The 12,143-nt window shown below is 38.1% G+C and overlaps 2 protein-coding genes across 4 annotated transcripts; one reads left to right on the top strand and one right to left on the bottom strand.

Moving 5' to 3' along the window:
• Positions 1-636: 636 nt before the first annotated feature.
• LOC122831822 (transmembrane protein 176B-like) lies at positions 637-5,948 on the bottom strand. Its single transcript, XM_044118321.1, has 7 exons — positions 5,806-5,948; positions 4,958-5,152; positions 4,650-4,766; positions 4,100-4,156; positions 3,777-3,977; positions 2,908-3,030; positions 637-1,069 (listed from the first exon to the last, which is right to left on the bottom strand). The coding sequence occupies exons 2-7, from the start codon at positions 5,132-5,134 to the stop codon at positions 1,004-1,006; spliced, it is 741 nt and encodes a 246-aa protein (XP_043974256.1). The 5' UTR covers positions 5,135-5,152; positions 5,806-5,948; the 3' UTR covers positions 637-1,003.
• On the top strand, positions 5,877-11,244 carry LOC122831823. 3 transcript variants are annotated; one of them, XM_044118322.1, is made up of 9 exons: positions 5,877-5,945; positions 6,404-6,453; positions 7,128-7,201; positions 7,785-7,955; positions 8,036-8,119; positions 9,276-9,332; positions 9,407-9,568; positions 10,419-10,529; positions 10,658-11,244. In XM_044118322.1, exons 4-9 carry the CDS (start codon positions 7,794-7,796, stop codon positions 10,724-10,726), a joined length of 645 nt encoding a protein of 214 aa, XP_043974257.1. In that variant the 5' UTR covers positions 5,877-5,945; positions 6,404-6,453; positions 7,128-7,201; positions 7,785-7,793; the 3' UTR covers positions 10,727-11,244. The 3 variants fall into 3 exon arrangements, with proteins under 3 accessions (XP_043974257.1, XP_043974260.1, XP_043974259.1); XM_044118325.1 differs by lacking the exons at positions 5,877-5,945; positions 9,407-9,568 and having other exon boundaries at positions 6,375-6,453; XM_044118324.1 differs by lacking the exons at positions 5,877-5,945; positions 6,404-6,453; positions 7,128-7,201 and having other exon boundaries at positions 7,752-7,955.
• Positions 11,245-12,143: the final 899 nt, after the last annotated feature.

The following is a 12,143-nucleotide window of genomic DNA, read 5'->3' as shown; positions in this document are numbered from 1 at the left end:
CAGTAAACTCTCCCTTATTGGAGAGAAGTCGTTTGTGTTTATTCCATGCATGTGGAGCGTTTTAACGTCACTTCTGGACTTTTAAAGCCTAAACCTTACACTGCAAAAACACAAAACGTCACCAAGTAATTAGTCTAGTTTCTTTGCACACTTGAATCTTACAAGTAACTTTTAAGGAAGACATAATAATTTAAGTGAATAATTCCTTAATAGTAGTGAAAAAATACTACTTTTATTGGCAGATAAATGCATTTGTAACAAGAAATTTCCCCACGTTATAAATGAAATTATTTGTCAATATAAGCAGCATTTTTCATCAGTATTGAGAAATTATTGACTTAAAACAAGTTCCTATATCTTGTTGAAAGATTGCTTATGAATTAATTTCTTTTTTCTGCAATGGCACTGGGTCCCCCGTAGGGGGCGCCCCACATTTTGGGAACCACTGCATTGAGGCATTTATTAATATTTCCTTGTTTGTCCTTGTTGCGTCAGAAACCGATGGATTTAGACTGAGACTAAATTTCTGAGGGAATCTGATCTTCTGTATAGATAATGGGAAGTTGATCAATCACATCGTTAGAAAACAAATTATCTGGAAATAAAACAGCAAGAGAGTTCAGAAGAGACCAATTCTGGTGTTTCAAATCTTTTACTTACAGAAAGAGAAATGCAGCGCGTACACAGTTCTGATTAACAACACAAAAATCCAGGATGTTTTCACTTTTACTTTTTTATGTTTCAGCCTGATTTAAAATTGTATTAATCTCCATCAACACAATTCAAATACTTCATTACAACAATTTGGTTTTGAAATTTTTACAAATTTATTAAAAATAGAAATTCATTTAATGTGTTAGTATTATTATAGGTAGTAATAAACTGATTGTAAGCTGTATTTTAAAAAACCCATAAGCTTCTTATAAGTAGATGATTAATGTAGATATTAACCCTTTGAGTGGGATAAAGTGCAGGATTAATCTTTACAGGAAGTGAAAGACGTTCAGACTGCAGGCTCGGTGGTGACTTCCTCCAGCAGCGGTTTGAAATACTCCGACTCATCAGAGGTCTGCAGGAGGAGAGAAACACGTTGAGCAATAAAAAAAATGAAGTGAAACATAAAATGTGATTCACTGGTTTTGAGAAATCACTGCTTAGAGAAGAAAATGTCTGTAATTCGGCCTTTTTGGGGAACCTTCTCATTGTGAAGAAAAGCTGTTTTATTTCTGCAAACGTTTTGAGATTTTAAACAAAGTTCATCTGATTCCTTTAGAGCATAAAGTAAATAAGACCTGGATTAAAGGTCTGAACAGAAAACAAGGAGGTTATAGAAGAGCTGGAATCATCCAATCCAATGTGTCTATTGGACTGTGGAGACCTCGTGGCATCGGGGGCGTCTCCAAACGTCTCCAAACGTCTCCAAACATCTCCAAACGACTCCAAACGTCTCCAAACGTCTCCAGACGTCTCCAGACGTCTCCAAACGTCTCCAAACATCTCCAAACGACTCCAAACGTCTCCAAACGTCTCCAGACGTCTCCAAACGTCTCCAAACGTCTCCAAACGTCTCCAAACGTCTCCAAACGTCTCCAAACATCTCCAAACGACTCCAGACGTCTCCAAACGTCTCCAGACGTCTCCAGACGTCTCCAGACGTCTCCAAACGTCTCCAAACATCTCCAAACGTCTCCAAACGTCTCCAAACGTCTCCAAACGTCTCCACCCTGCCCCCACCCTGCCCCCACCCTCTGCTCACTTCAGCCGATCTGGTCATGTTTCAACAGGAGCTGCTATGAAAACACCTGAAACGAGTCCAGCCTGTAGAACGGCCCGTTGTGTTGTTTTATGGGCGACTGGATATTTAAGATTCCCTGAGGGGTTAATAACGTCCATCTATGTTAGTAAAGTCAACCTGAGGACATCACCTCTGTTCATCACCTTTATCTTTTTTTATTTCTATTCACCTATTAGAGGATAAAAAACAAACATTACAGACTAGCAAACATAAATATTCATCTAGAAAATGAACAATTAGATGAGCGAACACTCAAAGATGGAAAAAATAATAAAAACAGTAAAGGAATATTAAATGGAAACATTTAGGACAAAGACAAAACAGAATAATAACAGTTGTGTCACAACAACAATGAAATTGCTTAATGTGAGTTACAATACTTATTTTTCTTTTACTCTTGGTAATTATTTTCAGATTTTTATCATTATTTTTCATTTTCTCTCATATTTAATTAATCTCATGTAACAGACATTTTGGGTAGAAGAGAGGAAGAGAAAAATCCTCGATAAATAAAATGTCAGACCACTTCGGTTGTTGCTTGGATCACCAAAGATTCATCTGCATGGATCAGTGACTCGTTGTTAAAGGCAGCATGCGTGGGATTTTTCTGAGTCCGTTTCTTCCGATCCATGTTCAGAACAGAAGAAGCTTTTTGGTCGAGTGGCGAGAAAAATCCAAAACCTAAGAATTTACACTAAACTGGAAGTCTCTCTGCTTCCTCTTTGCATGCCCCACTGAAAAGGCCGGTACTGAAGATTCTGCTGGTGAGCAGCCAGTTTCTGAAATACTCAGACCAGCCCGTCTGGCACCAACAGCCAAGCCACGTTCAACGTCACTTAAAGCACCTTTCTTCCCCGTTCTGATGCTCGGTTTGAACTGCAGCAGATCGTCTTGGTCATGTCTGCGTGGCCAAAAGCTTTGAGTTGCTGCCCTGTGATTGGCTGATTCGACACCTGCATTAATGAGCATTTGTACCTAATAAAGTGGCCGGTGAGTGTATATCCACCATCACAGAATCATCCTCTGAATTGATTGGTAATTCTGAATTTTTCAAAAGTAAAACTAAATCAAAGCTTTAAGCCAGAAGCTCATTCTATCCACAAACAGCTCACCTTGTTTGGTTTGCTGCTGGTGCGTCTCAGAGCTTTGATCCCCAACACGGCGGAGCTGATGGCGACGCAGAGCTCCACCACCGCCAGGACAAGCAGAACCCCAAGAATGCTCCTCAGAAGCATCTGCAGAACACAAACAACTCCATAAACCATTTATCTAACGAATGTAGAACATCCTCCTTAAATCATTCACTTTATTTTAAATGATGCTGACTATCTTACGTCTGTGTTGCTGTTAAAGAAACAAACAAAACAAAAATAAACTCAAAAAGCTGATTTGAAGCAAGACATTGAAATCATTTTTCAATATGTGGCCACACAAGTAATTAATTTATAGCTGGTTTCAACGTGCAATTCATAGTTCTCATGTGATGTCACACTTCTGGGAACTTTGTAGCCGGCAGCCATCTTGGTAGGTATCCATCACAAGAGTTGCTATGACGACAATAAACAAGCCACAAGCTCAGAACCTTGTGGCTTGTTACTGTCTAATTTAGAAACAATATAAGTTCATTAACAATTTCTGAGGACTCTGCTGTCTTTCTGTTGGTCTGGAAGCCATGGTTCATCTCCGCTTCGCGCTGCGCCTGCCTACCAAGATGGCCGTTCAGTGGCTCGGATCACTTCTGGTTCAGACTTGTGGGAACTATGTATATTTACATCTGTAGATGATGTTACGAAACGATTAAACTGAGGAGCAGCTGCATGTCAACAAGGCCTAACAGAAATAACCCAACAATCAGAAACCTGGAAACGTTCAACTTAGAAACAAACGTCCACAAATCTTCAAGGATGGGATCATCTCTAAAGCTCATCATAATAACATCATAAAGACATATCTGACTTCTGGCAGGATATTTCTGTCTTACCTCAATCATTGCTTTGCTCTCCAAGCACTTCTCCTTAATGTAAGGACTTGGCGTGGTGCGTCTGTAAGAGTAGTAGTCGTAGTAACGCCTCTCATCACAGGAAAGCCACACATATACGTCTCCCTCCAATAAACTGCAGAACACGATGGCAGTAATGGCAAGAACAGCACCAACCAGGTTGACAAACACATTGAGGATGATCTGAAATACAAGAAGAATAACTACATGTACAAATATGACCAACAATTTGATCAATGTTGAAAAAGATCCAAGAATAAATGCTGATGATCCTGAAGAAACACCAGATAGTTAAAATCACTCACCAGACATGGACTTGGATACTTCTCAGATAAAATGCACATGATGCCAAACACAATGAACTGGAAAAAAGGAAACACAAACAAATAAATATTCTGTGTAAAAGTGACTAAATGGCTCCATGTAACCATGAGTTGCTCCGTTTACCTCCCCAGTGGAGGCCACTGGTACTAAAAACTGAGTTCTGTTAACACCAAAGCACTGCAGCAGCCTGGTGTTTAGCAGGAGCTAAAATGCTAACTTCAATCAAATTACATCTGCCTCTGAAATACTGAAAACATCAATCACCAATTTAATTTTGAGTTTATAATTTACATGATCTATAATATGTCGGAAAGAGTTGTGGCTTCTTAAAGAGACAGAGACCCATTTCAAAGAGACAAACTGCAAAATCAAATTTATTCTGAGTTATGTTTGCTAAATACGGCATTATTATAACAGCTGAAGGTAACATAGTTAGTAGATTATGGAGCTATGTAAAGTACATAATGCTGCCACTTAAAGGCTCCGACGATTAGTTAATGCTGACAATCTGTAACCCAGCAGTTTGCTCACCAGAGATCCCATCCAGTAGGGAAAATAACGGAACGAGAAAAAGTAAGGAGTACTGTAAGACATGTGGTAGATGGCGCCGAGGCCAATGTTAAGCAGCCCGATCATCATGTGGATGGCCTGCAAAGCAAAACGACAAGCAGACACCTGAGGTCAAACCTCACATTCATGCTTCATTGTTATTATTTTTGACAATCAAATGAAAGCTTCGATAAAGATGCAACAAACAGTAAACTCATAGAAAACATGTTTAATTAGAGCAACAGCAGTTTAAGTTTCCATTAAAATGAAGAGAGAAGTCTGCAGCTCACCGCGAGGACAGACAGAGGCGTCTTCAGGACGGCCCTCAGCTGCTGGGACGCGGAGCAGCACACCGGGCTGTAGCAAAGACTCTTCAGGATCTGGCACAGCGGAGGCCAGCGACTGTCAGGGTCAGAGGTCAGAGTGAACACGGTGACCCCGTCGGTCCTGCTCATGGTCACAGACATCCTTCCTGGTCCTGAAAGCTGACACAGACATTTCAAATGTGTTATTAATTATTTTAACAAGTTAAGTGAAATAAAATGCATTAACAGGATTTGCAGGTGTTGGACATTCACACTGTGTTAATTCTGATTTTATTAGTAGTTTTTTCAGGGCAGAAGAACACAAAGTAGACCAAGGAAAGAGAAAAAACAAAACCTGGTTCTAAAAATAGTTTATTAATATAATTCAAAGTCAATACTCTGGGTCTGAATTGCCGGTGTTTCAATCTGTCTCCAAAATTAAAACCCGACACTGATTCTGTGAAAACCAAGTTCAGGCCTGGACTTTGACTGGACCATCCTACACACAAATACTGGAACAATCAGGCTATGTGGAAAGAAAAACGGAGAAATAAAGCAAAGGACAAATAAATTACTCAAAATAGCGGTTGCCTGTTTTATGTTCTTTTAAATTTACATCCATTTTAAAGTAAATAAACAAGTGTCCTAATTAAAATGCCTTCTTTTAGTAAAACAGTCGACGATCAGTTTCAGTTTTAACTTTCTCCTCCTCAAATCCCCGACTCTTCGTCCTACTTCGTCTAACAACACAAACCCGGTTCACTTCAGCAGAACTTTTGTTTCTGGTTCTTCTTTTTATTTCCAACTTTAGGGATTTCAGTAAAACAACGTACCTGTTAGATCCGGAAGCAAACTGACAAACAAAACCTCAGGTTCAGGTACTGAGCAATCTGTCCCGGAAGCGCAAAAAACGGGAACGGTGTTATGCCGAGAAACGCATGCCAGCTGTTACGGGAAGAAAGAAATAAACAAAGTAATATTTGCGCATGCGCTGATCTTTTTGTAGGTTTTCTTTTGTATTTCATTGTAAATCTAAAAACAGTTTATGATTTAAGGAGAGTAACAAAGTCACGGATAGAATCTCACCATTAGACTCTTTTTTTCTAAACTTTATTATTATTCATTTTCACAAATGAACAGAAAGCAGGGGAAGCATTAATTAAGTGTATGTATCAAATGTTTCTATAGCTGTGTTATTTACAAAGTAGTGATCAGACTCAACGTCAGAAAAAAGGAATAAAATGACAAAACTCAGATTAGTCTATGTGGTATTTCTTGAGGGGTAATATTAGATTATAATGTACATTTATGTTTATTTTTATTTATTTATTTTTAGTTTTTGATGTCATAAACTCCAAACAGTTGTTCATTGTTCCAACGTGAGCTGAAGTCAGTTAATTTTCCGTTGAACATTACACTTCTTCCCACAAGGTGGCGGTAGTGGGACAGTGCCAGAACAGAAGTACCACCTCTTCATACAGGTCAGATTTAACGTCACTTTGGCATGACAGCGTCATGTGAATGAGGTTTTGATGTAATCCTGCTGCGGGTTTTGCACTATGATTGTATTGATCAAAACATAACAAGCTTCTGCTGATAAAATCTGTTTTAAAGGATTTGTTCCTGAGAGAAATGTCGTCTCTCAAGATGAATTATTAAAAATAAAGAGCTGCCGGTGAAATTAAAGGCCTTTTGATGCTTTCAAATGAAAAAATGTCTTTCATTTTGCAGGAGAAACTAAAGAGGCATAATTTGGAGTCATGACCAGAACTGAGCCCAATAACTCAGTTTTGTCTGTATTATTGAATTACAGCAGCTGCATATTTGGATTTGATACAATATCAGTGTTTACCTTCCTGACTTTAAGACATTCCTGCATCGACTCATTCTCGCGTATAAATATCAAACCTCTCCACATGCACACATTCAGAGGAAAGTTAGCAAATTACGAGCATCAAACTTTGATCCAGTAACAGCAGATCTGCTGCAGGCTTCCAGGTTCAGACAGTTTATTATTATACATAATTCAGTTCTCTACCAACATCAACCCAAATGACTGAGGAAAGCACAGAAAATTCAAATTTAATGTATTGTTTAGCACTTATAAACATGGGATTCTGTGTGCCATGTGTGAAAATATGCTTTTAATTTGAAGGATTAGCAGGAAGTGGACGTTTTGTTTCAGGCTGAACCAGAAAACTGTTGGAGTCAGACTGAACTTCTCAGCAGGTGAGTTCACAGCATTAAAAAAGGCTTTTCTGAAAATAATTAAATTTTTTATTAGAAAGTGAAATATTAAAGTTCATCTTCAAGTTTGGTCCCAACTTCGTAGTGACCAAGTACTACTATTAAAGACGTAGTATTTGGGCACCACGTCCCTTTTCAGAAGTAGTGACCAAATAGGTGTTTCTGTGTCTGTGGTATGTATGCTGCTGCATTTACACATCGTTTTGTTTTCTTCTTTTCTTCGAATGTCTGAAATAATCAATTCAATTCAAAAATTCAAATCCAAAAATACTTTATTGATCCCAAAGAGAAACTAAATGTTGTAACTTGAATAATTTTCTTTAGTGGTTGAAGGACCTTCTGTAGCAGCCTGTATCCCAGTGGCTCTGAGGATGCCTCTGACTGAAGACAGTTTGTTGTATGCCATTCTGTTGTTCTTCACTCATAATTTCTTAGATTTTATGTAAAATCCTTCTTTGCAGCATCATCTCCAGTATTAATTATACGATGCTTCATTTTGCATCCCTGCATCGTTTCTCTGGGGAATGAATATCATTTTGAATATCTACATTTCCTTTGCTTAAAGGTTATAAAGATGTCCGTCTCAGTGGATGCAAACACTGGAGTGACTGCTGTTACCATAGCAACGGACAATCGGAGCAAGTTGGCACAAAGGCGTCAGATCGTCAGGGCTCTTCCCTGCGGTCCATCATGGCGGTCAGGGAGCAAAGGGAGCAGCGTGGTCGGCGCTCTCGGGGTGAGAGGAACTCAGAGCGTTTAAAGAATCAGTTTCTGAAGAGTAACACCGTAAAGAAAAACGTTTTAAACGTTTCGCAGATTGTGCAGATCATGGTCGGAGTGTTCAACGTTGTACTCGGACCAGAACGTGCAGAAACGTTTCCTTACTGGCTGGGAGTTCCTGTAAGTGAAAACACATCCGTTTAAAACTCATTCTCTTCCTTTATCTGATTTCTTCAATCCGTCATATTTCAAATATGAAATATTCTCTCTCTGAATGGAAAACACGAGCAAAGCTTTCATTTTTATGGTTAACATGGTTTTCCTCCTCATACTGAAGTACTTTAACAGAGACATTTCCACTTCTTTACTAATTAGAAGCAGAACAGTTTCTAAATGAAGTTACCTTATTGTGTGCATGACATATTTTCTGAATTGCAAGATACAGTTTTAGTGCAAACCAGGGGCGATTCCAGGATCTGGCCTCTGCAAAAGCAGAGAGAAAAATAACCCCTCTGTCCACTAGAGGGCGCCGTAAAACAAACTCGTTTCCTCCAACAGGCTGAGGAGGATCTTTGGTTGAAAGTTGGGTCGCGGCGCCGCCTCCTCGTCCTCCATTCTCCTAATATTGCGACTTTATTCTGGACTATTCATAGACTTTGTGATGATGAAGTTCCGACTTTATTTTAATTTTATTGTGACTGCTCCAACTTTACTCTGCCATTCTTATGGCTGTTCTCATTATTTCAACTTTATTCTCGTATGAGCAGAATAACAATATCACTTTATCCTGGTAATATTATGACTTTTTTTCTTATTTATTTCGACTTTCTTCCCATCTGATTACGGCTTTAATCTGGCATCTTTACGACTTTTTTCTCGTATAATTGCGACTTTTTTCCTCATACAATTCCAATTTTATTCCCATATGATTATTAATTTATTCTGGTAATATTATGACTTTCTTCTTGCATCATTCCGACTTTATTCTGGTACTTTTGCGACTGTTTTGTGTAATTACAACTTTTTACTCATTTAATCTCGAGTTTCTTCTACAAATTTGATTTTAATCCCTGATTATTCCTATATTCTGGTGATACTACGACATTATCTTAATTTTATTGTGATTATGTTCCTACTTTATTCTCGCATCATTAGGATTTTATTCTGGTATTAGTGAACTAGTGAATGTGAACCGGGTACATTCTGACCAAATGTGTTGATAGAATCACAATGAATGTGTAAAAAATGTCCTTACATGAAAGTAACTTTGTTTTACTCTTGAAGTTAATGAAAACAGTAATGATAATAACTGATCTGATTGCTGTTTTTCTTTCAGTTCATTGCAGCCGGAGTCCTGTCTCTTCTTGCAGACAGATTTCCTTTCCGCTGCCTGGTGAGTAAAGAACTGTTCTGTTTTCCAACTGTAGAGGTCGCTGTTGGGAATGATAACCAGATTTCTGCTTTCAGATGGGTTTTTCCGTCTTTCTCAACGTAGCCGGATCCATCCTCTCCATTGTGGCCATAGTGCTGTATGCGGTACATTTGGCCAGCTTTACTGTCATTGGGATGTGTGGGATCCTGGATGAAAGGAACTCCAAAAACTGCGTGTTCTTGGCTAATTTAGCTCAGGTAGTCAACACATCGGCCTTTTTCTGCCTTTTAGGGTTAGAAAAGACCCTTAAAGGGTCCAGTCAAAAGCGCTGATTTTCTGGAGCATGGAGCTGAGGATGTTAGTGTTTCCTCTGAATGAATTAATCAATGTTTGATTGTCGTTACACAAAAACAGCAGGAACATAGAATTATAGATCACAGGGAGGAAAGGACAGAGTCAGACAAGAATAACCATAATAACCATAATAACCACGATCAGGTACATTTTCTTTCACTGGTCAATAACTGTGTTTCCATTGACCACATCATAGCGCAATTTCAACATATAAATATTTAATGGAAAAGCCAATTTAGAAAAAAAAGTAAAAAAATAAAAAATAAAAATTAAAAGTTTGCCGCAAAGATGAGTTGTTTTTTAGGGTTTCTTTTACAAAACTGCAATGGAAACATTTTTTCACATAATTAACAGCTGGATGTTACTTGCTGGCGCCAACCATGAAGAAGAAGATGACAGGAAGTAGTTGGAGGTTCATGGTATGTTTTTTTATTGACCTATTGGGTGAACAAAACAAACTTATTTGCGTGTGATTTTAATGGAAACAGCAGTTATGACTCCCCACCCCCAACATTATTGGAATATTGATTATGTTTTGTGAACATTTATAATGGAAACTCAACTATTGACAGTAAGTTTTCTGTTGAAGCACCACAGCTAACGAGCAAATGTTGTGAGAATCCTCTGAGAGCAGCTGAACTTTATTTCAGGTGTAACTGATGGCAGGTTGGAGCTCAAAAAGGCCGAACACTGGAACCGGAACTATATATTTTTGGTTCTTTTCATTCCGTTTTTCTTTGTCTGGTGTTTCAGAAACTGCTGAGAGGCGTGGACATCACCATGATCGTCATGTCGGTCCTCCAGCTCTGTGTCTGCATCAGCCTGGCAGTCCTGGGCAACAAGGCTTTCTACTACAGGTGGAAAGTATGAACAAAACTCACAAGTCCTTTACAACAGGAACTGCTGCTTAAAGTTATTAAACTGTTAAATAAACTCACTCTGTAGGAAAATTCAGTCTGATTATTAAAATCTACTCTCTTGTGTTTCTGCAGTATGTAAAAGATGTTTTGATCCAGCAGCCGTTGTTTGAAGATGGTCACATGACCAGTCCTGGAGCCTAAATCTAAATAATCTGGTAAAACCAGGGAGAAACCAAAGGGGGGCCAAGGGTGGCCAGTCCCTCTCAAACAGAGAACTGCTGCTTTATTAAACTCTATTTGGATTTAAATTATTATTAAAATGCAAAAATATTAATGAAAATAGTCCAAAATGTCTCTAAATACTGAGAGACATTCTGTCTTCAGCAAAGATATTACAAAATTAGTTTTATGTTGTTTATTTAAAAATAATTAGATGCTAAAATCTCCCAGATATACATGCAGCCAAAACCAAAGAGGCAAAAAATAAATAATAATAAATACATTATGTCTTTCATTTTTGGGTTACAATCGATTGCAATGTGATGGAGAAATGATTAAAGTCGCCAAAATGTAATTTGTAAGTATAATTTTTAAAATGAAAATGTTTTATAAAAACGATTGGTATCAGAAAGAGTGAATTAAAAACTTTGCATGTTTTATTATTATCCACACATGCAGGTAGAAATGCAGATCATCCTTTAAATTTTCCTTTCTGTACTATTTTCTGGGTTTGTAAAATTGTGAATTGCTGATTAAAAATATAAAAAAGTTTCCTTGCGCCTAAATGTTTCTGTACGGTGCGTTTATAAATTATTTTCAATTTTAATTCGTTAGATCAGTGTTTCCCAATTCCAGTCCTCAGGTCCCCCTGCCTGCATGTTTTAGATGTTTCCCTTCTGCCACACCTGGATTGAATCTCTGGGTGATTAACTGGCTCCTGCAGTACTTGGTGGCTGCAGAAGATGTCATGCAATCATTTGAATCAGCTGTTCTGGTATAGAGGCACATCTAAAACATGCAGAGCAGGGGGGCCCCGAGGACTGGAACTGGGAACCACTGTTCTAGTTCATGCATCTCCTCCCTGGTGTGTTTTTATCATGATGCTCAAGATCTTTCTTTTTTAATAACTTATTTCTTCAGACTAAACACACAACTCAGCATATTTTGTGAATGTTATCAGTGAAAGAAAACGGCAGACAAAGATTCATTTTTGCTTTATGTTTGATTTAAAATAATCAATTGTCTCAAACTTCCAGGTAAACATATATTTTTTAATTATTTTGTTTCAGTATTTTTCTAAATAATAAATTCAAACTGACTTGCTGTAAGTCATCACTCCTCTTTGTCGCTGTTTTAAGCTGCCTGACATCAACACTGAACATAATAAACTGTAAATGATCAGAGACGACCTGTGCTGGTAAAATCTGGTTCCCTGACTCAGATTTCACCAGGTGCTTCTGAACGTTCCTGTTTATCCACATTAAATCTGTTTCACAATACATTTACAAATCAAAGCTCATAACCCAGCCGCAGGTATGTCTGTATTTTACGTTTATTTAATGAGAACGCTGCATGAGCTGAATGAGCACTGAAAAGTTTATATTTAAATATTTTAGGC

Source organism: Gambusia affinis, linkage group LG05 (assembly GCF_019740435.1).
Source record: "Gambusia affinis linkage group LG05, SWU_Gaff_1.0, whole genome shotgun sequence".
Taxonomy (NCBI): Eukaryota; Metazoa; Chordata; class Actinopteri; order Cyprinodontiformes; family Poeciliidae; genus Gambusia; species Gambusia affinis.
This window is presented reverse-complemented; position numbering and strand designations above follow the sequence as displayed.

What these genes read in the sequence shown, in the direction of transcription:
- LOC122831823 (XM_044118322.1), top strand. Translation starts at nt 7,794, where the DNA reads ATGTCCGTCTCAGTGGATGCAAACACTGGAGTGACTGCTGTTACCATA. An exon ending in GCGTGGTCGGCGCTCTCGGG is followed by an intron (nt 7,956 to 8,035) that starts GTGAGAGGAACT and finishes AACGTTTCGCAG; the next exon opens with ATTGTGCAGATCATGGTCGG. An exon ending in CTTACTGGCTGGGAGTTCCT is followed by an intron (nt 8,120 to 9,275) that starts GTAAGTGAAAAC and finishes TTTTTCTTTCAG; the next exon opens with TTCATTGCAGCCGGAGTCCT.
- LOC122831822 (XM_044118321.1), bottom strand. Translation starts at nt 5,134, where the DNA reads ATGTCTGTGACCATGAGCAGGACCGACGGGGTCACCGTGTTCACTCTG. An exon ending in CGCCTCTGTCTGTCCTCGCG is followed by an intron (nt 4,767 to 4,957) that starts GTGAGCTGCAGA and finishes TTTGCTTTGCAG; the next exon opens with GCCATCCACATGATGATCGG. An exon ending in AGTATCCAAGTCCATGTCTG is followed by an intron (nt 3,978 to 4,099) that starts GTGAGTGATTTT and finishes CTTGTATTTCAG; the next exon opens with ATCATCCTCAATGTGTTTGT.